This window comes from Octopus sinensis, linkage group LG4 (assembly GCF_006345805.1).
Source record: "Octopus sinensis linkage group LG4, ASM634580v1, whole genome shotgun sequence".
In the NCBI taxonomy this organism is placed as follows: Eukaryota; Metazoa; Mollusca; class Cephalopoda; order Octopoda; family Octopodidae; genus Octopus; species Octopus sinensis.
The window spans coordinates 123,398,183-123,422,157 of NC_043000.1; the positions used below are offsets into that span (position 1 = coordinate 123,398,183).

At 36.3% G+C, this 23,975-nt stretch overlaps 1 protein-coding gene and 1 long non-coding RNA gene across 4 annotated transcripts in view; one reads left to right on the forward strand and one right to left on the reverse strand.

Moving 5' to 3' along the window:
• Window positions 1–23,975, reverse strand: part of LOC118763099 — a 25,571-nt gene continuing 1,596 nt past the window's right edge. Inside the window, exons 1-8 of one of the 3 annotated variants that reach the window (XM_036502417.1) lie at window positions 14,670–14,837; window positions 14,017–14,109; window positions 11,177–11,335; window positions 9,362–10,253; window positions 8,902–9,150; window positions 6,194–6,351; window positions 3,844–4,038; window positions 3–643 (exon numbers count right to left, since the gene is read on the reverse strand). In XM_036502417.1, the coding sequence (XP_036358310.1) occupies window positions 500–643; window positions 3,844–4,038; window positions 6,194–6,351; window positions 8,902–9,150; window positions 9,362–10,253; window positions 11,177–11,335; window positions 14,017–14,109; window positions 14,670–14,687 (1,908 nt within the window). In that variant the 5' untranslated portion in view covers window positions 14,688–14,837 and the 3' untranslated portion in view covers window positions 3–499. Of the gene's footprint in view, window positions 644–3,843; window positions 4,039–6,193; window positions 6,352–8,901; window positions 9,151–9,361; window positions 10,254–11,176; window positions 11,336–14,016; window positions 14,110–14,669; window positions 14,838–23,975 lie in introns of those variants that run through there. The other 2 variants (XM_036502416.1, XM_036502418.1) reach the window with 2 other exon arrangements.
• The window catches only part of LOC118763100, a 16,139-nt gene continuing 8,612 nt past the window's right edge, over window positions 16,449–23,975 (forward strand). The window contains exons 1-2 of the long non-coding RNA XR_004998854.1: window positions 16,449–16,577; window positions 19,255–19,263. This is a non-coding gene — a long non-coding RNA (uncharacterized LOC118763100). The remainder of the gene's footprint in view (window positions 16,578–19,254; window positions 19,264–23,975) is intronic.

The window sequence follows — 23,975 nt, forward strand, 5'->3', positions numbered from 1 at the left end:
GAATTTGAACTCAGACGAAATACTGCTAAGCATTTCACCCAGCGTGCTAACGATTCTGCCAGCTCGTTGCCTTAGAATAAGTAATATATAATTACTGAAGTAATGATATAAAAGAGACAGCATTTTCCTATAATCATAATGGATGTCAGAATGTTCTCATTTGCATATAATGATTCTTATCTAAAAGACATATTTAACAATTACATGTGGCAATTTACAGTCAACTTGAGATACATACTCAACAGCATGTGGACATACATGTATGTAAATATATATTTTTAAAAGAGACATAACTACAAAATACTTGAGATTTTGGGTAAAGTTTTTTAAGATTTAAATAATAAAGTTAACTGGATTATCTGACATCAAAACTGAAGTATTTAAATCTAAGACTTTACGATCATTTGTCTTAAATGTCACAAACATAATGCAGTTTTAACAGGCAGATGTATGTTACATGACTCAATGCCAAAAAGGGGATTTCTGGCCATCAATGTTTTCAAGTAGTTGTTTCTGGTAAAGGATGCACTCTGTTGAAGACATAAGGCTTAAAGATGATAAAGCTACCACACATCATGATGGACAAAGCTAGGAGAGTAAAGCTGATCAAACCTCCACATGCCCATCTCCTCATATTTGTTACCTGCAACAAGAATAAAAGAGCTGAAAATATTTACCTTAACAAAGCCAAAAGTTATCTTTTCTTTTACAACATAAAGGTTTTCATTTCACTTATTTCTGTAGTCTGTACTTTGCCTGGTCGACATTGAATATGATAAAATCTAAGGTATCCTCTCTTTCTGGCATTGACCCTTTAGCATTTAAACCAGCCATATCCAGTCAAAACATTTGATCTGTTTTATATTCACACTAGCCAGATCTGGCTTTTCACACCTACCCTAATATGTCATTCCAAGAATAAAAATCATATCAAAATTTTGAAGCTATGAGGTACTGCATGGTTAATTCAAAACAATATGAATAGATAAGCATTACATTCGACAGAGTAATCTGAATGCTGAAGAGTTAACTGTGGGAAATGCTTCAAGCGATAATTATTACCCACAAATAAACATTATCATCACCATTTAATGTCCATTTTTCATGTTGGTATGGATTGAACAGTTTGAGAGGAAATGGCAAACCAGAGGATGGCACCAAACTCCAATATCTTCTTCTCTGATTACTACAACTAGATACCCTTCCCAATGCCAAACACTTTATAGCGTGTGCTGGCTGTTTTTTTTTATTTGGTACTGGCACTAGTGAGATCACCAAGCAACTCACAAGATGGGATGTAGTAGTGAGGGAGGTGGTGCTGAGAGGTTAGAATATGAAGAGGATCAGATGTCTTGCTGTAGAAGAGATAAAACAAATGCATACAGTCTTGTTGAACATGTATAAATAAAGTTTCTCCACTTTCTTGAAGTTCTTGAATTTGATATTAAATAACCTGCTATAAACGTTAAATACAGTTCAAATCTGGAGATTACCCAGGTAAAATCAATCTTTGTTTTATATTCTTGGCAACCCAGAACATTATCTTGTTGATATATTGCCAGTTTGGAAGGAGTATGTTGTTATGTAAATCATATCTAACAGTTATATCTTTTCTATATATGTTATAGGTATTAAATATCATTTACAAAATTGAAATTTATTTTGCCTTACACTCTATAATGATAATAACAAAAATGACTGTCCAACTGGAACCTCTGTATGTCAGTCTACATTTGCTTTACATAGACATAATATATCTTTTTGGAATCAGGATTAACTCAGGATTGAAAATCTGCCCTTCATTTGGTTCTTGAACATCCAACATTGGGAGTTGTTTGAAAAGCATTTGGGTTGCTATTTCTAGCAGGTAAAACTTGGCTGATTCACACCATCTTGGTTGGCATTTGTCAGGTGGTGTCAGAGATCAAGAGAGAGATAAATGACATTCACTTCATTAATTTTATGTTGAGCTAAGAACTTTGGGACAAATTAGCCAACAGTTGGAATTCAACTTGGGACTGGAACAATAGAGTGATTGCAATACAGTATCATCATCTCTCCTTAACCTCTGACCAAACACTACTGGGCATATAGTCATTATAGACGTATTATAGTCCACCTAATTAGATCTCTTTAGTTTGGGGCTGCAAGCTCAATTAGCCCTCTGCAGGAACTATCTTAAAAGTCGTCATGGAGTGTGGTTTTTAAGTTAGTTGAATAATAATTTGGAGTTATAACATTATTTTCAGCAAATTACTTAACAGATCAGAGCTACCAGTTTTAACACTTCATGGACCCCTTTTCAGACTACTTTACAACTTCTCACAGATAGCAAGTGGCAACTGATAGTGACCATAGTGTACAGTCACAGCTGAATATCCAACACTGAGACATAACACAGTTAAAATTTGTAATGTCTACACATGCAACAAAACAATATTTGCTACTTTAATTCCTGTACTATTATTCTCCAAATTAATCTTCTTTGAGGTTGCTCATCCTGCTAAAAATAACAGCAAAATCTCTCAAATAACATCCTATTGTATTTAAAAAAGAGGACACATTAGATTAGTCCTAGACACTCTTAAAAGACCAGATGGTATTGTATGGTTACTCGATCAAAGTTGATTTCAGATTAAACAACAACAATAATAATGTTTTCTGTTGATAGGCGCAGGAGTGGCTGTGTGGTAAGTAACTTGCTTAACAACCACATGGTTCTGGGTTCAGTCCCACTGTATGGCACCATGGGCAAGTGTCTTCTTCTATAGCCTCAGGCCAACCAAAGCCTTGTGAGAGGATTTGGTAGACGGAAACTGAAAAGAGACCAGTCATATATACGTATATATGTATGTGTGTGTACATGTTGGTGTGTCTGTGTTTGTCCCCCCAACATTGGTTTGACAACCGATGCTGGTGTATTTATGTCCCCATAACTTAGCGGTTCAGCAAAAGAGACCAATAGAATAAGTCCTGGGGTCGATTTGCTCGACTAAAGGTGGTGCTCCAGCATGGCCACAGTCAAATGACTGAAACAAGTTAAAGAGTAGAGGAAAAGGCTGAGCTGGTTACATCAACCCTAATGCTCAACTGGTACTTATTTTATCAATCCCAAAAGGATGAAAGGCAAATTAATAATAAGTCTTAAATATTTGTTTTTACATGTTAATTTCAAATCATGGCACAAGGCCTGCAGTTTGGGGAGAGAGAAGCTGAGTCGATTACATCAACCCCAGTGTTTAACTGGTACTTATTTTAGCTGAACCATCTGAGCAATGGGGATAGACATTGCTAATGAGTCTGTAATTAACATACAAAACTAGTCTAATCCAGTAGTTTTCTCCACTTTGCTCATGGGCGGTTATCTCCCCTGTCAGTGTATATAAATGTGCACTTATGCAGCTTTGAGGGTTTGAACCATAATTTCTAGTAATATAGATGCTATTCAGCATATTCAGTCACAATTAGTGATGATTAAATTTTTCCTTTATGGTTTTACATTGCGTGTAGCTGCTTGTATTAATTTATATATATGCACACACACACACTCACACAAAAGAAAGAGAGTAAATTTACATGATTTTTTTGTCCTTCCCAGAATTTAAAAGAGTTATTTATTCATCAAGAAGAACATATATATAGATGCTCAGTCTTAAGTTGTCAACTAGCTCTCTCTCATATCACATTATTATCTTAAAAAGAGAAAGAAATACACAGCCTAAAGACAAGTAACAGGATGGCCATGACTGAAATTTCTGATTGTAGGTTTGCTCAATCAGAATTGACTCACGACTAAACAACAACAACTAGTTATATCTAAAAATCAAAAAAAAAAAAACTTACAAAATCTTTGTATGGCTGAATTTGTGTCATTGTTGTAACTGTTTTCACCCAGTAAACTGGTAAGAGATGTTCAAAAGAAGCCAAATTGAGAGGCTGCTTCCATTTAGAATCAAACAGTTTTCTGGAAATCTTGATGTTAAACTGGAAACTGATTACTCGATGCCAAATCTGTCCTGTTACTGGTTCAATATATATCTGAAAGAAGAAGTACAAGTGTATATGCAATTTACAGATGGGACTTCATTTGGATGCTTTTTTCTTGACAGTAGCTTAGTGTTATGTGCATAAATGTGAGTGTGCCTGTGATTACCTGTAGATTCAGGACAGTAGATGGCAGACAGTCCCTTTACATTGAATTAAAAATGTCAGTGGATTTTTATAAAATAAGTGCCAGTTACATATTTATCAGTTTGATCAATATTAACCTCTCAAAACGTGTAGCCTCAATCCAGCGTAAGAAATCCTCATCATGATTATTATTATAGATGTTTTCGATCTAGTTTGGATTCTTTGCTATCAAATTTGATTGCAAAGAATTCAAATTTGATGGCAAAGAATCCAAACTAGATCAAAAACATCTATATTTTTATTACTATTATTATTATTATTATTATTATTATTGTTGTTATTATTATTACTGAAGGCAGAAAAATAACAGAACTGTTAGCATGCTGGGCAAAATGCTTAGTGGCATTTCATCCATCTTTACAGTCAAACTCTGCAAAAGTTGACTTTGCTTTTCATCCCTTCAGGGTCAATAAAATAAGTACCAGTTGAATACTTGGGTTAATGTAATCAACTTACTCATTCTGCTAGAATAGGGACAGAGGTAGGATATGTCTATTTACACAGACATCGGTAAGAAGATGCTGGAAGCATTCATTCAGAAACTAAGGTGGTCTGCATCATTCTGAATGAGCACTAGGAGGTCACAGGAACATGCATAAACTGTGACAAATTATTGGACTTTCACCTTGGCACCTAGAGAAGCATGTGCATGCAGGACAACAGCTTTCTGTCACTGAACTGATGATCCAGTTAAGGTATTTGGGGTTTCCTACAGACCAGACCTCCAGGTGGACACTAAATTTACATTAAGCATAGTAAACAGTTTTACTCAGAAATCGATTGGAAAGAAACTGTTGGACAGAAATAGTTGACAGAGCTGGCAGAAACGTTAGCATGCTGGGCGAAATGCTTTGTGGTATTTCATCTGCCACTACGTTCTGAGTTCAAATCCTGCCGTGGTCAACTTTGCCTTTCATCCTTTCAGGGTCTATAAATTAAGTACCAGTTATGTACTGGGGGTCGATGTAATTGACTTAATCATTTTGTCTGTCCTTGTTTGTCCCCTCTGTGTTTAGCCCCTTGTGGGCAATAAAGAAATAAGAAATAGTTGACATCATCTATACCACTTCAGTGATGTACAACTACCTGTCAGTTCCTTCTTAACTCAGAAGACATCCAAACAGATTGGAGTAATGCACTTTTGCTTCTTGTTGAACAATCAAGTTCTGCTGGTGAGGAGGCACATCTGCTGCTAACACCCATCAAGTATGACACACAGATTGCTGTTTTAAACTGATAATACTTCATTTGCACATAACTGAATTTTTCTTCATCCAGACAGGTGCTTTAATCTATCAGTGACGACAGATTTTGTTTTGGTATACAGTTTCCTGAGTATCTGCTACTGACAAAACCAAGCAAGGCAGAAATGTGCATCTACATTCTCACTCCTGCTGCTGGGTAATTTTTGTCTGCTACTGGCATATTTTTGTGCTATTTAGCATTGTATATCTTTAAGAGATATCCGCTCAGGATGAATAATGCAGTAAATTTGGCTTTCCATGATAACTCTGCATTAAGTATGATACACACATTACTATTTTAAACAAATATTGCTTCCGTTGCACATACCGAATGTATGCATGTTTGTGTGTGTGTGTGTGTATGTACATTATTCAGTTTTATTTCAAGATTTCTTGTCAACAGAAAAAGATCCATTTTCTGACCTAGATCCAAGGCTCCTTCATTGGAATTTCAACAACACCAAAAGGGTATTTTTGTATGTATGTATGTATGTATGTATGTATGTGTGTATGTATGTATATGTGCAGATTTGAATGTATATATGTATGCATGTATTTATCATCAACTGTCTCAATATATTGAAGCTAGAGTAAAATATGGAAGGAAAGAATTGAAGAAGGCAGAAGCAAGTATTTGAAAAACTGAGTTCATAAGGAAATAAGGAAATTAGAGTATAAAGTGTAAAATAGCATTTTATAGAATAAGTGGAGAAGAAGAAAGAGAGTGAAATTAATGTTTGTATAAAGAAAATAATTACATAACAATGGGATTTGTTGCTTTTTGTTTTTCTTTCTACTTGTGTAATGTTGCTGGCTGTTGAGTAGGGATGACTTAAGAAACTCATATAACCATATTGTTGAGTAACATTCTGAATACCATCCTCTTCAATGAAGAATCCATCGACTTTGAATTCATCTAAGAATTGAAAAAATATTATTACAGATGTGTATTTGCTGGAAAAAGCCTGAAGTCATTTAATATATTAATTTTTAAGAGTAAAAGACAGAAACAGTAGAAGGCAGGCCAAAAATATGCATTTTTGTATTTGGTTACATCCCTTTTCCTCTAAATTCAAATCATAATGGTATGGAGTTTACCTTCAAATATTTTGCTGATAGTGGTAATAGTGGTGGTTTAGGGCGGCGAGCTGGCAGAATCGTTAGCATGCCAGGCGAAATGCGTACCCATATTTCGTCTGCCGTTACATTCTGAGTTCAAATTCCGCCGAGGTCAACTTTGCCTTTTATCCTTTCGGGGTCGATTAAATAAGTACCAGTTACACACTGGAGTTGATGTAATCAACTTAATCCGTTTGTCTGTCCTTGTTTGTCCTCTCTGTGTTTAGCCCCTTGTGGGTAGTAAAGAAATAGGTAATAGTGGTGGTGGTGGTGTGGTTGATAAATTGAGTACCAGTGAAATACTGGTGTTGATTTAATTGACTTGCCTTCCACACCATAATTTGTGTCCATTATACCAATGTTGTAAATCAATATCTAAATTCATATAAAGAGTGCAGAGTTGTAATTCCTTAAGTCATTTAGCTTTACACAGCTAAGTTTCTAACTCATATGTTTGAATTCCTCTGGAATCAAATTTGCTTCCAGCTTTCCGCACTCAATGTCATAAGACTGAGTACTATTCCTGGATCTACTATTTCATTCCCTTTCCAAAATTAGAATCATGTGTCCAAGTAAAATTGAATATGCATATATTTATCAAAATGTTTGACAGCTCTCATTTGCTATATTTGCATTCATAGTTTCATGGAGGAAAAAAGAAACTCTTTTTATTCTCACACTCTTGAAGCCCAACCACAACTAAGGAAAGGTTGGCAATGGAATTAAATGATGCTATAGTCAGGAATTCAATTGAAGTGAATTTAATACCCATTCTTTAATAATATGAAGGGGGAAATAATACAAATATAAGGATGTATATTAAATCTATTTAATGGTTTCTAATTTAGGTACTAGGCCAGTCAACAATTTTCAGGGTTGGTAGTTACTTATATGCAATCAATTTCAATAATGCTAAGCAATGGGCAAGCCACATTTCAAATCCCCCAATGAACGGAGTACCAAAGGACCAGAAGACCAAACACACAGAACACCAAATTTTGAGATGAATTATTTTTAGAAGAAAGTTTATTTAAGGAACATATAGCGTATTTACTTTTTTATTATGCTGTGCCAGAATAACTATTTTAAGGGAAAATAAAAAGAAAAACGATCTTTAAAACATGTTTTACAGTTTTAAAATTAAATCTGTTTGAGAAAAATATTATAACATTTACATGTTCCATTGTGCAACATCAATAAAATATAGGCAATTGGTGATGCAGTGAGCATATTTACTCACAAAAACAGTAAACATGTATTGCAGGAATACGATATCAAAGACATAAGCAGAAAATTAAATAGTTTATTTACTGAATACTTTTTTCATAATCGAATATTATCTTTCTGTTCTTCAATACAAATATAAACATACGAAACAATTAAAAAGATTGCTTATCTCCCTTTGCTGTCCCTTCTTTACTGTGTAATCCCAATATACAATTTTTGGTGTTTTGTTCATTTGGTATGGTTATGTTTGTTCTTTAAAAAGAGGAAGGAAAACATTCAATAATGAGAGGATTTAAAGAGCAGAATAATTCAGCAAATAAACTTATTTCCATTTTTGCTTATGTCTTTGATATTGTATCGCTACAATACTGACAGAATTGTTAGCACGAAATGCTTAGCAGTATTTCACCCATTGCTATGCTCTGAGTTCAAATTCCACCAAGGTCAAATTTGCTTTTCATCCTTACAGAGTTGATAAATTAAGGACCAGTGAAACACTGGAGTCAATGGAATTGACTAGTCCCTTTCCCACAAATTTCAGGCTTTGTGCTTTTGTGGAAAGGATTATTATCACCTCTACCTTAGCAAAGGCAGAAGTATTGTTTTCAGCCATGTTTGTTTGTTTGTTTGTTTGTTTGTCCACGGACAAGATATCACAAGAACCACTGGATGGATTCAGATGAAACTTTCAGGGATGTTTGGCCTCGTGACTGGCAAGAACTGATTAGATCTTGGGATCAATCCAGTACTGGACAAGGATTCTAGATTATTTTTCCCATTTTTTTTATTATTATTATTATTATTATTATTATTATTATTATTATTATTATTATCATTATTATTATTATTATTGTTATTGTTACTGCACCAGACAAAATGCCTTGTAACATATCTTTCATCTCTTTACATTCTGAATTCAAATACCACCAAGGCTGTTTTTGCCTTTCACTGTTTGGCATTGATAAAATAAAATCCCAATCAAGTACCTGGGTCAATGTAATCAATTAGCTTCCACCCCTCAGAACTGCTGGCCTTGCACCAAAAGTAGAAAGAATATTTCATTGATTTTCAGAGAATTTCTAATTTATCAATATTTTGTCCATAATGAATTTATACTTACCATTAACAGGTAAATATCTGCCCACTCTGACACAGTTCATTTCTAGCTCATTCTGCTTAGAAAACGTTAATGTTCGCCAGAACTCAGGCATAAACATTGAATATTTATCTGAGTAAAATACTGGGGTTCGGCATACAGTCGTAAGTGGAGCCTGTGGTGTAAAATATACGTAACCATTCACTTTTAGCTTTGATGATGCTGTGACTCGTGGGAAGTAAATTGCTGGGATGCAGGTATGGTTGTCATATTCTGCAATTATTTAAGCAGTATTTATTGGCTAATTGAAAAATCAAAATCTTGATTAATGTTGTAAATTTTTCAGTGAACATCCTATTGTGGAACTTATTTTAGAAAATGTCTTATGTCCAGGTATAATTTAACACAATCACCGGTAAAATTTCCACTTATTTCTTATTTTTATTTTTTCAAAAACGAAATACTCTATAAATGTTATACTTACCAGTCAGAAGAAAGTTGTTTTTAATATGGTTTTCATGAAGGCAGGTATAAAATATCCACCTGGGGTTTTCCTGGAATGTGTCTTTCACATCAAAATTGTTAGTCAAGATACCTTTGTGCTTGTATTCTCCTGTAAAATAACCTTTTGCTATATCCTGTTGAGTAGTTGTGAAAATTAGATTCCTGGATTCCGGTGGCAAAGAATTATGACTGAGCGAGGCCAAGTGAGAGAAAACATAATCAAAGAGCAAATCCATGAAAATATTCAAAGTCTTGTTGTGTTTGTCAAAGACAAAACAGTCAATGGTGGAATTGATAGAGAAGTTTGCAACAGTCGAGCATAATAACTGTTGGATATGTTCATGATGGATCGTGTCATTGGTTAATTTCCAATTTTCTAAATGTTGAATTAAACCAAATTCAGATGTAGAATTCTGCTTTTCTGTTTTTTGTGCATTTTTACAATGTTGATTATTGTCTTTATCAACACATTCATTTTCAGTCATCTTCTGTTCAGCTTTGATGCATTGGGTGGATCTCTTGAGACCATTTAAGCAGGTTGTACCAAATTTTTGAGGATCTATAATCACATTGTACAGAGCTTGTATCTCATCTGTGTTGAAAGACAAGTTTGTTAATAACTGCTTGGATATTATCGTCTGTTGAGTTATCCAATCAGTGATAGACCAATTAAGGGAAGCATTCGGGTTACTCTGCAACCAATCTTCTGATGGGAATTTCGCTAAGTCACCATAAAAGTCTGTACCATTATATAATATGAAAGCTAAATGAAGTTGATGTTGTAAGAGATTAGGGATGTTTGAAAGTATAAAATTATTTTCTCCTCCCCACAAAGAAACATTGTATAAGTATTCCAAGTTCAAAATGTTCAGCTTCCAAGTATGAAATACAAAGAAATATATTGGATTAATTCTAAAGCAATACAAATGACATATTAATATTGGTCAGGATGATGCAGCAGATACTCAGCTCTGGTGTTCTTAAAAGACTTAGCTGCAAATAAAAGTATTTGCCTCAGACATTTCCCCTGACATGCAGTAATGACAGAATCTCTGCATAGCCAATCAAGGTACTAGAAATAGCAACCATATCTCCCTCATACCTCACCTTAGTACCCAGAACATTGTATATTTAGCTCTACACTGAATAATTTAATTTTAGATGTGACATCTTAATAAAGATGAGGCAGTTATTACTGGAATGGTTTCCTCAGTCAGGGCTAAACTAGGTCTAAGTAACTTTCTGGTTGATTCAAAAGGCAAATAAAATGAGTTTGTGTGATTTCTTGCCCAAGAACAATAGGGAAAAAAAATAAGCCACAGTCAAGAATTGAAACAGAACTACAAACTTGAATTCAAGAAATCGAATCCTAGGTCTATTAGTAGCAGTATAATTACTAGATATGTTTTGATTGGGTAGAGAAAAAACAACCTGTGTTTTAGTGTAAGGGTAAATGAGAATTTTGTTGTAATTATACCCTTTCAAAAGACATTGGCTAACATGAAGTAAGCCTACATAAAGGCCTTGTTATGGTTTCTATTAACCAGTAAACTGTTTCTTTTACTATGGCACCACTTGAATGTTTGAACATTAACGTTATGTTTTCCACTTTTGAAACAAAAATAAAAATTATATTATTAACTTGTTCATCTTGTAAGATTAAAGCAAATCAATAATGTTGGTATCAATTATACAATTTTTATACTTTACCAATATCAAATTAGCAAGTATTTTCACCGTAAACTGAACGACATAATGGCCAATTTAAAAAAGGAAGGGGAAAGAGAGAACATACCTTATCATTTTCATGGCAATTTATACCACATTCTAACCTCGTTTGATGCTCATCAAAAGTCTGCTGTCGTAATATTTCATAAGATAGCTTTGATCCTAATAAATCTATTTGTGTATGTTTTCTAGATTCTTTATAGACATAGGGTCCGACTTCACGTATCTGAAATACCAAACTATCACATTTTATGGATATTATAAAATAAAAATACATATAAATTTGGATGACTATTAAAGTCTCAGTTCCTTCTGATGAGATCATAAGATCATAAGAATGAAATATGTAGAGTCTTTTTCCCAAATTTGCCAGAATAATTAAAACAACATTAGTCATGATTACTACTACAACAACAACTACTACTACTACTACTACTACTACTATTGCTACTGTTGCTGCTATACCCACCACTATTACTGCTGCTGCTTCATCAAAACTTAATAAACGTAATTTCTTCCCCTGTTTTGAAAAGCTTCTGTTGTTCTTACTTTTTGCTTCAAGCAATGTTATTATCTCAATTTTGTTTTGCCATTGAAATCAATGTCAAATATAGGCTTGTTTGTTTGTTTGTTTGCTTCGTTTTGTTGTTTTTTTTTGTTTTTTTATGTTGGTGATAAAAATAAAAAATGTTATACCATCCAGTGTCTGTTGCATTAAAAATGTATTACTTCATAGTTTTGTATTAGCATTTAAACTGTTGCATTTTTGTTGATTAAAATGATTTATGAACAAGCCCAAGCCACTGTATTCACAAATGACCAAATATCCCTGCTGTATCAAGCAGAGCTCTCAGTTAGCAACTGAGAACACTAAAAATCAAATATAAAGTTTAAAATAAACCGATATATGCATGGTAACCAGCAAGAATCAAAATGATGTCTCTCATATTTATTCTTAATACATTCCAGAAGATCCAAATGTGAATTTGCCAACTTCTGTTATGTTTTGTCACAACAATTTCTCCTTTACAACAAATATATTCTCATAACATATTTGACTCATTAGCGCAAGGGACTCTGTGACACCTGGTGTTTTGAAATTATTGAGTCTCATCAGGTGTGGAATTTTGGGCTAGTATCTTTAACTATAAGCTCAAGTTGAGAAATAAATACGTCTTTGCTCGCTGCCCACGCATGCCCCTGCAGTCTTCACTTCCGTCTACCTCATCTGCAATCCCCTCCACCAACACCACATAGCTCATGATCGTATGGTTGTGGTTTCGATTCCTGGACTTTTGAATGAAACTGAGTTGACAGAAGCAATGTGTCAAATGGAGAGAATATGTAATTTAAAGACCTAACTGTGTCTGAAATTGTGTCACACTGATTCCACTATTTAAATATGGTAAGTCTTCACAGGTCTATAGAGCATTCAACAACTCACATGACAATTCAACTGGCAAGTAGTTCAACAGATTGAACAACTGAGCACACATCTTGAAAACCAACAGAACTCCACTCCGTTTACCTAACATCACAGTGTTAGGTCTAACATACCACCTTGTTTGGTGCCATCAGCTGATCTTTTGTTGTCTTTAGAGGAGAACACTTTGTTGTAAGTATTCAGACATGATCCATTGTTCAGGATGAGCATCATCCACATAAATTTCAAGCACCAGATTCAACTGTGAAAGTAGACCTACAAAAGGGATAGACACTGACCCCGTCTTATTTTGCTAGCAAAACTTATTGAAAGAAAAAGGTGTTTTGTATCAAATATTTAGTGTACATGGTGGAACAATTATTGATTTCTAACTTGAACATCATCATCATCATCATCATCATCATTTAATGTTCACTTTCCTTAGCATGCATGGTTTCCCGGTTTCAGTGGTGTAGAAATTCCCCACCTGGATGGGACGCCAGTCTCCGTCGCAGGATTACTCATTTTTGCCAGCTGAGTTGACTGGAGCAACGTGAAATGAAGTGCTTTGCTCAAGAACACAATGCATCGCCTGGTCCAGGAATCGAAATAACAACCTTACGATCATGAGCTATGTGGTGTTGGTGGAGGGGATTGCAGATGAGGTAGACGGAAGTGAAGACTGCAGGGGCATGCGTGGGCAGGAAGCACGTGTGGGCAGCGAGCAAAGACGTATTTATTTCTTGAGAGTGATCGCTCATTCCGCCGAGGTCAACAGGTAAGGCCTTTTGTATTTCTTTCTCCCGTTTACTTCTTTTTCTGTTGTCCTTTTAGGCAATAACATCATGATGAACAATCGACAACCCAAAGGGCAATTAACTTTTACAATAACTTCCAAAGTCTCTCGACATTTGCTGTAATACTGTTTCACTTACGTCAAGCACAATAATATCCATTTCAGTCAACAAGAAATAAAGTTCGTCCGTAAAAAACCTCAACAGATTTCGTCATTTTCTTCTGTGTACAATTGTTGACCCCCGACGCTAGAAGCAATAGACAGCTCCTAACATCTGCAGTCATATACAGCCACACACACACACACAAGCTACTATAAATATCACAAAAGGATGCAAGTATTATGTATTTTGAATATAGGAATAATTGATATTAGCTTAATACGCACACATTAATTATTAGTAAGGTTTTTAAAGCTGTATCAGTTCTAGACTGACTTGTATTGCGTATTCTATAACGACTGGCCAACTAAGTAACAACAGTTTATTCCTCTCCCTTACTACAAATATCTTAGTTTAAAGAATTGTTTTTACCTCACAATATCTAGCTACAGCTATAGGAAGGCTTGGGGGCGAATTTTATAGACGGCAAGCTAACATAAACATCCAGTTTCCAACGACATGATTGTGTTAATAATAAATAATACTCGAGAATGATATATACTTAGAGAAACGGTTGAAGCAACATACCTTGGGCTTCTGTTTTCTGTACAAATAGTCGTCGACATTGTCAATCACGAAATAATAAATCCTGTTATAGTGTGTGTAGAAGTCATCATTTTTCTAATAAGGAGAAAAATAAAGATATGTTTCAGACAAATATTTCAGCAGTCTTGAAGACAAATGGCATTAAATATTTTATCACAGAGACAAACACATGCAGAATAATGTTATAGATGTGTCATATATATATATATATATATATATATATATATATATATATATATATATGTATATATATATATATATATACACGAATATTTGTTTAAACTGGCTATAAAATGTAGACAAAGATTGCAAAAGTAAAACTTCGGAAGTATGATGTAAAATAGACTTAGTAGAACGGACACCAAATTTCCAAAGTTCTTTTCTCAGAAGTTTGATCATCTCAGAATACCGTTAGACTAGACATTTAGAATATAGATATTTAGAATGATTTAAAACCTACTGTTGTTTATGCGATACTGAGTTTGTTGTTGACAATATTCCAAGAAGCTTTTATACTTTCGACCATTTTACTATTTTACAATATAAATTTGAAAACTTTAAAGAGGCAACATACAAATAATTAAATAAAGTACATAAATTAAAACAATATATATAAAATTCAAAAGTCCAATTGCATTGATCAGGGCATTCATTCTGCTGTCTTTACACAACCTCTCCAGTTGATCAATGTAATGATGGCTGGAGTAGAATCGTCCGTGAGTTCTTTGCTCTGAGTGGATAAATAAGAACCCATGTTTTGTAGTGGTTTGGTTATTGACGTCAGGTAAATATTTCGGAGACCTTTATTAGTAGCCCATAGTTATTTTAAACTCAGATCTTATCTTTCCGTTCTAAGGTTTGGTGAAAGGGTCCTTCATCTCTGGCCCCGGCTTGCTGTCTTACTTCAGATATCATCTGGAGAGCAAGATGGGGTTGGAGAGGAAGACCCTGCCATCGAGAGAATACGATAAACGATGGAAGGATGTGATGAGAAAGGTGGGTGTTAATAACCCAGCTTAATCATTGACGAAAGGAAAAGATCGTTGCTGGGCTTTATAGGCTGCCGGGTTCGATCTTTTAATCTTTTTGTTCGTTTTCTTTCTTTGTTTTCGTTTTACTTTTTAAAAAAAAAGTTCTAGTTAAAGGAAAAAATTAATCGTTATATAAAATATTTTTTAAGAAAATTTTTAACATGTAACTCATTCGAACTCATATAACATTTTTATCTTTTGTTTGTCCTGTATTGTCCCATTCTATATAAGATCATTTTGATCATTATAAAGATTCCATCTTATCTTTCCGTTTCGTACCTTATTTGCATAGAGCCCATACATTCGGCTCTTGAGTAGGTTTTACTCCGACAAATGTAGCAGCTAAGCTTTCTACTCTGTATCGTCACTCTCATGCTCTTTGTTTCGGTGTTTTCTACTAGTCACAGTTCCGGTATGGATGAGTTGTTTACGAGTGTGTTACACATTCATATCTATGTGTACACGTGTGTAGAATACATCCCCACTTTTGGCACTATTTTGTTAGTGAACAGTACAAACTGTGTGTAAAGTATATAGTGTATCACTACGCCGAATGTCGAAGTCCGTGTAACATGAATAGTAAATAAACACGTAAAACAATATCAATGGCTTTCATATTGGTTGTCTATCCCATTAGAACTCAAACTACACATAACTTGGTGGCAGCGGTAAATAATTAATCGGAAACTGTGCCTTTACAACAAAACAGAAACACAACGCACCAGAAATTTAACAAACAAAACATCGCTTCGTCTTCGGACACACACATACACGACGATCCAAGATGGCGACCCCCGTCGCCGTACAGATGAATCTACATCCGATTATGAACTGGGATTCCGTTGATATCGTAGAAGCATTTAAGAAATTCAAACAGAAAACTCAACTAGCTTTCAAAAGTTTCCTGAAAGGCACAACTGACGATGAAAAGGTAAGCTATATCCTTTTATGGACGGGCAATAAAGGTCTAGACCTATTCAATAGCTGGGATATGTCAGAATCGGATTGCAATAACCCAGACACACTTTCAGAGAAATTTGAAAGGCTCCTAGAGCCCAGATCGAACCATAGAATTCGCAGATACGAATTCCAGAGCCTGAAACAAGACCCACAAGAAACGATTGACAATTTCCTGTCCAGACTAAAGAATGTTGCCGAAAAATGCAAATTCAAAGATAAGGACGAAAGAATTGTTGATCAATTAATATGGGGGTGTGCTCATAAGGAAGTTCAGAAATCCCTCATAGGTAAGGACGCTCTCCAGTCGATAGAATCAGTAGACACTGCAAGAGCATTCGAAGCCACTACCAAACAAATGGCCTCACTTACCTTACAAACAAGCTCACTAGGCAGTAGTGTAGATATTGTATCTAGGCACAGGACGAAACATACCCGCAAACAAAGAACATGCCAGTACTGTGGTACAGAGCATGAGTTCGACAACCGGAAGAAATGTCCTGCATTCGGTACACACTGCAAAGCATGTGGAAAACTTAACCACTGGGAAAAAATGTGTAGGTTAACAAAATCCCAGAAAAACAAGCCCCAATTTTCAAAGAGGAGCGGAAATAGAAGAAGAGATATACATGCCCAAGAACAAAACACCTCAAAAGAGGAATTCTTGGCAGTTGGCACAATAAATGTGCATGAGATGGGAAATGACGACCAGAGAAAAAATGAGGCATACATGACTATAAGAATACAAAAGAAGTCTGACAGGAAACGAATAAACATAGACTTAAGGCTAAAGATTGACACTGTAGCCCAGAGTGATATCTTGCCTGTCAACCTCTACAAAAAGATGTTCCCAGAACACATGACACAAGAGGATAAAGTCAAAGAAGAAATCCTCACTGCGTACGGAGGTACCAGGATTCCACAACTGGGTAAAACAACTATCACAGGGACACACAAAGGAAAAACAATCAAGTGTTCTTTTTATGTCACAAGAACAGAAGGACCAGCAATTCTTGAACTCAATACCTGCAAAAAGCTAAATATTGTATCAATCAATGCTGAAGTGAAAGCAGCTCCAAGCAGGATTGACAGTGATATGCCTATCAAAGATCGACCACAAATCACAAACAAAGAGGAACTGATAAGCATGTACCCTGAATGCTTTGACGATACAGTCGGGTGCTTTGTGAAATGTCTATATCATATAACAGTCGACCCCAATATCAAACCAATTGTTCACCCACCTCGCCGCGTCCCTCTAGAACTAAAAGAGAAGCTGAAGACAGAGTTGCACAGAATGGATAAAAAAGAAATAATCACCAAAGTGATACAACCAACAGACTGGGTGAATTCAATTGTAATCAAGGAAAAACCCAATGGTACCCTACGGATATGCCTCGACCCAAGGGACCTGAACAAAGCATTAAAAAGAGAGCACCATCCAATTCCAACCCTTGAAGAAATCACACCATCATTGGCTGGATCCAAATTATTCAGCAAACTGGATGCCAGTAATGGGTACTGGAATATAAAGATGGACAAAGAGTCATCCATGCTCACTACCTTCAACACACCATTTGGCAGATATCGATTCAACCGACTCCCATTTGGATTGAAGGTGAGCCAAGATGTTTTCCAGCGCCAAATAGATGAGACCTACCAAGGCTGCAAGGGAGCAATTGGAATAGCAGATGACATCCAAGTGCATGGCAAGGATGAAACCACACATGAGTTCAATTTACATGAAGCTATGGAGAAAACCCGACAAGCAGGCATCAAACTCAATGCAGACAAGTGTGTTATAAAAGCAAAGGAGTGCAAATTCTTTGAAATTATATACTCTGCAGAGGGAGTTAAACCAGACCCCGCTAAAGTGGAAGCCATCAGAGACATTAAAGAACCCAAAGACAAGAAGGAACTCAGGAGCTTCCTGGGACTCATTCACTACATGGGAGCCTTCATACCCAAGCTGGCCGATCACACTGAAAATCTCCGAGAACTAAACAAAGATGACGTAGAGTTTGATTGGTGTGCTTCACACACACAGGATTTCAAAACAATCAAAAAGCTCATCAGTAAGGAGACAACTCTGCAATACTATGACAGACGCAAACCAGTAACACTCCAAGTCGATGCTTCTATGAGAGGAGTTGGTGCAGTACTGATACAAGAAGGTAAACCCATGGCATATGCCTCGAAAGCTCTCTCACCCACAGAGACAAGGTACACAAATATTGAAAGGGAACTCCTAGCAGTAGTATATGGATGTGAAAAGTGCCATACATACCTGTATAGCAGACATTTCAATATAGAAACAGACCATCGCCCGCTAGAAAAAATACATAGAAAAAACCTGACAAAAGCACCAGCCAGACTGCAAAGATTACTACTAAGGCTTCAAACATACGACTATGATATCAGGTACAAGCCAGGAAAAGACCTGATATTGGCGGATGCTCTTTCCAGACTATCCTCACATGATAAACAGGAGATGGAAGGACTAAGCATAAAGGTCCACCACATTGTAGATGTGACAACCACAAAGCTAGCGGAAATCAAAGAGGAGACCAGCAAAGATGAAGAACTTCAGCTCCTTACTCAGATGGTGATTCAGGGGTGACCAGAAAAGAGACATCAGGTGCAGCCCCTAATTCGTGAATATTGGGCCATCCATGATGATATATCAGTGGAGAATGGAATCCTGATGGCTGGATCCCGAATAATTATACCCAAGTCAATGCAAAAAGAGATCCTTGACAAGATCCTCCAAGGGCATCTAGGAATGGAGAAATGCAAGCTCCGAGCCAAGTCAGCAGTATATTGGGTAGGCATGTACAAAGACATAGAAAAGACAGTTTCTACATGCCACATCTGTCATAAGTACAGAAACTCACAACAAAAGGAGGAAATGATATCTAGTGACATCCCAAGAAGGCCATGGCAAACTATCGGAGTAGATCTGTTCACAGAGGGCCAAGAATGGTATTTGATAATGGCCTGCTACTACTCCAAATTTCCATTTGTGAGAAAAGTGAAAGACCTGACGGCCAAAACAATCACTACAGTGGCTCGAGGACTTCTAGCAGAGCAAGGAATACCAGAGCAGATCATATGTGACAATGGAACCCAGTTCACATCGCAAGAATTCAAAAAGCTAGCCGATGAGTATGGGTTCAATACTACAACCTCATCTCCACACTGCCCCAAAGGTCATGGGTTTATAGAAAGACAGGTGCAGACAGTGAAGAGAACACTAGTCAAATGCCGAGAGACTAAAGAAGACCCACACCTGGCACTTCTGTCCCTACGAGCGACACCACTGAGAGCTGACATGAAATCCCCAGCAGAATTACTGAATGGCAGGAAGTACAAAACTACCCTGCCAACTAAGATCCAACCTCCTATTGACCAGGAAGAGACAAGGGCAAAGCTAGCAGCCACTCAAGAACAATCACAGAAATATTACAACAAACATGCACAATACTTACCTGAGATACTTGGAGGACAACATGTGCATACTCAAGATCCCACAACTAAAACATGGATCCCAGCACAGGTTGTCAGTAGAGCTGAAACTCCAAGATCATATATAATAGAAACGGAATCTGGTAGGCAGCTGAGACGCAACAGGGCCCACATCCGCCCAACACCAAAGCTGTCGAGGACAACGTGTACAACACCTACAGCATCAGTGACAACACCCACAGCATCGGTGACAACACCCACAGAATCATCACCCCAACGGGCACCAACCACCTATCAGCAGCCCAACAACACACCTCAGACACCGGTGCGAAGCACAATATCCACCAGATGGAGAAAGAACATTCTGCCACCGGTTCGATACCGTTAAAGAAAATGAAAAGATAAGTAACTAATTCAGCTAGATTACAAAGCAGAGGCAGAAGAATCTCACCGTTTCTGCTGCAGGATTGCCACCTGGCGCTGACAATCCATTAGAGTAAGGGAGACTACTTATATTTGTCTTTACTGCCAAAAGACCCCTTTATTTTTTTTTGTAGAAGAAGGGATGTTACACATTCATATCTATGTGTACACGTGTGTAGAATACTTCCCCACTTTTGGCACTATTTTGTTAGTGAACAGTACAAACTGTGTGTAAAGTATGTTGAAGTCCGTGTAACATGAATAGTAAATAAACACGTAAAACAATAACAATGGCTTTCATATTGGTTGTCTATCCCATTAGAACTCAAACTACACATAACAGAGTGTCATTAAACTTTCTCAGAATGAATACAAGAAGTATAACCATAAGAGTGTTGCAATGATACACAGCAATTTTTGCAGGAAATTTGGTTTTGCTTGCACAGAAAAAATGCCAGTACTCAGAAACGACAACGTGAGGTTGCTGCGTGGCTTTCTTGTACAAATTGAAAGAGCAGAACGCAACAAATTGAATACAACAGTCATCTACAAGAAGAAGTAAATACTAAAATCGATGTGGCGTGCCTATTCGGAAAAGTAAAGTATTTATTTCTAAACATAGAGGGGATAAACAAAGGGATTAAGTCGATTACATCGATCCCGGTGCGTAACTGGTACTTATTTAAACGACCCAGAAAGGATGAAAGGCAAAGTCGACCTCGGCGGAATTTGAACTCAGAACATAACGGCAGACGATATGCCTATTTCTTCACTACTCACAAGGGACAAACAAACGGATTAAGTCGATTACATCGATCCCAGTGCGTAACTGGTACTTAATTTATCGACCCCGAAAGGATGAAAGGCAAAGAACGTATCGGCAGACGAAATACCGCAAAGCATTTCGCCGGCGTATGCTAACGATTCTGGCAGCTCGCCGCCCTCGGAAAAGAAATGTATTATACTGATTGCAAGTATGAAACCTTCAAATGCTGGAACCTTAAAGTTAACAAGGTCGTGATACTGCCAATTATTACGGAAGCCTAAGAAACAGCGAGGAAAAAATGTAAACAAATCTGGAAAAACATAAGAGTAAGGTGCAATGTAAAAAATATATCTACTACGTAAAACATGAATTATCAAGAAAGTCTTTTATACAGAAGGCACAAAATATTCTTCATCCGAGATCACAGGCAGTGCCTCGATATGGAATACAATTAAACCGGGCACAGCAACAATTCCGGTGGGGAAAAAACAAAACAATAACCCTTTCCACTATAGGGAGAAGGCCTGAAATTTAGGGGGAAGAGCTAGTCTTTTATATCGACCCTAATGCTCGACTGGTACTTATTTTATCGACCCCGATAAGATGAAATGCCTTTCATCTTATCGGGGTCGATAAAATAAGTACCAGTCGAGCATTGGGTTCGATATAAAAGACTAGCGGTCGATCTCAGCGGAGTTTGAACTCAGAATGTAGTGTGTTGGAAGAAATATTGCTATATATTCTGTCCGATACCCAAACGATTTTGCCTTCTCGCCACCTTAATAATAATAATAATAATAAGAAGAAGAAGAAGAAGAAGAAGAAGAAGAAGAAGAAGACCAACAACAACAACAATGCAATGTTTTTGTTTTTTTCCAAAAGAAAGGAAAATTAATTAAGAACAGTTATATTATACTAGATAAAGAAATGAAGATAGAGAATTAGATCAAAACACAATTAATAATCAACGAACTAGACTGAATACGAAGCATACAAATGAGAGAAAAAGGAGAAAGTAACATAACAAACGTATTAGATCAATACTGAAAACAGAGCTAAATGCAGAATAAATAAAGTGAAGTGATAGGCATCAATATTCTAGCTGTCACAGTAATAATTTATAGTTATTGTTAACTGAATACTAAAGGAACTAGAAAGACTAGACAGAAAAAAAGGCAAGAAAATTAATAGCTGCATTCAGAATTCACGACCGAAAATCTGTCATAAGCATGTTTATATTTACCTTGAATACAAGAAGGTAAGGGCTTTATGCAACTAGTTAATTATCGTAAAATATCCACTGTAGGGTAATAAAAATATCTGGTAAGGAATAATGGAAAATTGATACAAATAACTACAAAAAAAAACTCTTGTCTATTTATGATAGTAACAGATACGAAACAGAAGCTGAAATGACAAAGATTTGTGAAGAGAGAGAAGAAACAACAGAAATTGAAATAAAATTAGAATGAGCAAATAATAAAGCTACAGGGTGCTATGGTGAGGAAATAACATGAATGCTCCTTCACAGCCAGTATTTGAAAAAGCTAAATATGGTAGAAATAAGCAAAAAATCAACATTGTCACACTGGTTGACTCAAAGCTGAAACTGAAGTATTTCTGATTCCAGCAGAGTATAAAATCCTTATCCCCAGAAACCATATACACGAGGATATAAGCATGCAACGAAGCAGAATATGTGGAAGTTGGAAAGAAGTCGCATCATCTCTGGATGTCCCTTTTACACCAAAAAAAAAGGATACATCTACAGCTCTGACAGAGATGGGGGTATCATATGCAGAACGTTGCGTTAGTATCATAGAATACCAACAGAAAAGAGGTGATAGAAACATACATTAGATGTTTCAGAGAATAACAAAGTGACTTATACTCTGCGATACGCCAATGCACACGGAGATCAAGGGTAATCGGTAAAATATTCTTATCAACAATGACAACCAAAATAATAATAATAATAATAATAAATGCCCTGATGCAATACTATACAGTGGTTCTCATGGCTTCTGATCTTAACTAATTGGAAGTGTTATCATGTACATTGTTTTATCTTGGTATATAAGATGGGCTACAGCAAGTATTCTGCTTAATACCACAGATTTGCTTGTCAGTTGTTTGACCATAACCGGTTGAGCATGTCGCTTAGTGGCTGACGGTATGTGGATCACTGATCACGAGCAGAAATAGTGGGGGAGCATCATAGCCGTGTGTTGAAAGGAATTCTTGGAGGTTTGGATAATTCGCCTTTGGAAACATGGGCGGTTCGTTCAACTTCCTTAAACAACCCTTATTCAGGGACCTTTTGAGCGGGATGGGTTACTCGACCAGAAGAAAATTCTAACCGGGCCCCACCTGCAAGGTCATGCGCTGTTTATCTTGATATGAGATCACCATGTCGCACACATATAGCTGTGATGCATGTGCCTAGTGTGCCCTTATCAGACGGGTAGTCATGATGGGTATACTGGGCTTCGTATATTTTACCCCAGTGTCACTTTGACGGCATGCACTGCTCTCACTCAACTCTCACTGTGTATGGAAAAAATTATTTCAAATTTTGGCACAAGGCCAGCAAGTTCGGGAGAGAGGATGAAGTCGATTACATTGATCCCAGTACGCAACTGGTACTTATTTTATCAACCCCGAAAGGATGAAAGACAAAGTTGACCTTGGTAGAATTTGAACTCAGAACGTAAAGACGGATGATATGCTGTTATGCATTTTGCCTTGTGTGTTAACGATTCTGCAGTTCTGCATACTATAAGACAGTACAAATGTCAACAAACATTACAAATCCAAGTCATTGTTATCGATGTTTCTAGACTATCTCAACCTCATCACTAGGATTTGAAGTGTTGTTGGTAACTGCACTCTGTCTTATAGTGGACGACTTTTATTTATGCAGATTTAACTTATATGTTTTGACCGTTAGCACTCCATGTAATTGTTACACATATTTTGGCCATGAGAGATACACGTTATCAGTCACGTGCTGATTCTGTTTGTAATGTGTGTACATATTTATAAATTATAAATATCTGCGCAAGTTACATACCTTACTTTGTGGGCAGTAATTGTGTACTTTATTTCGGTTATGCAACGATAAGTACTTCAGTTATCAGTATAAACTCATATCAAAACATTTGTAAAACTAATACTGTTCCCTCTATATGTAATAAGTGTGTTTGTGTGTACGTATATGCTATATATCACACACACACATATATATACACATATATCATGATAGATCGCTAGCCATTACACATTCTTTATTTTCTCTC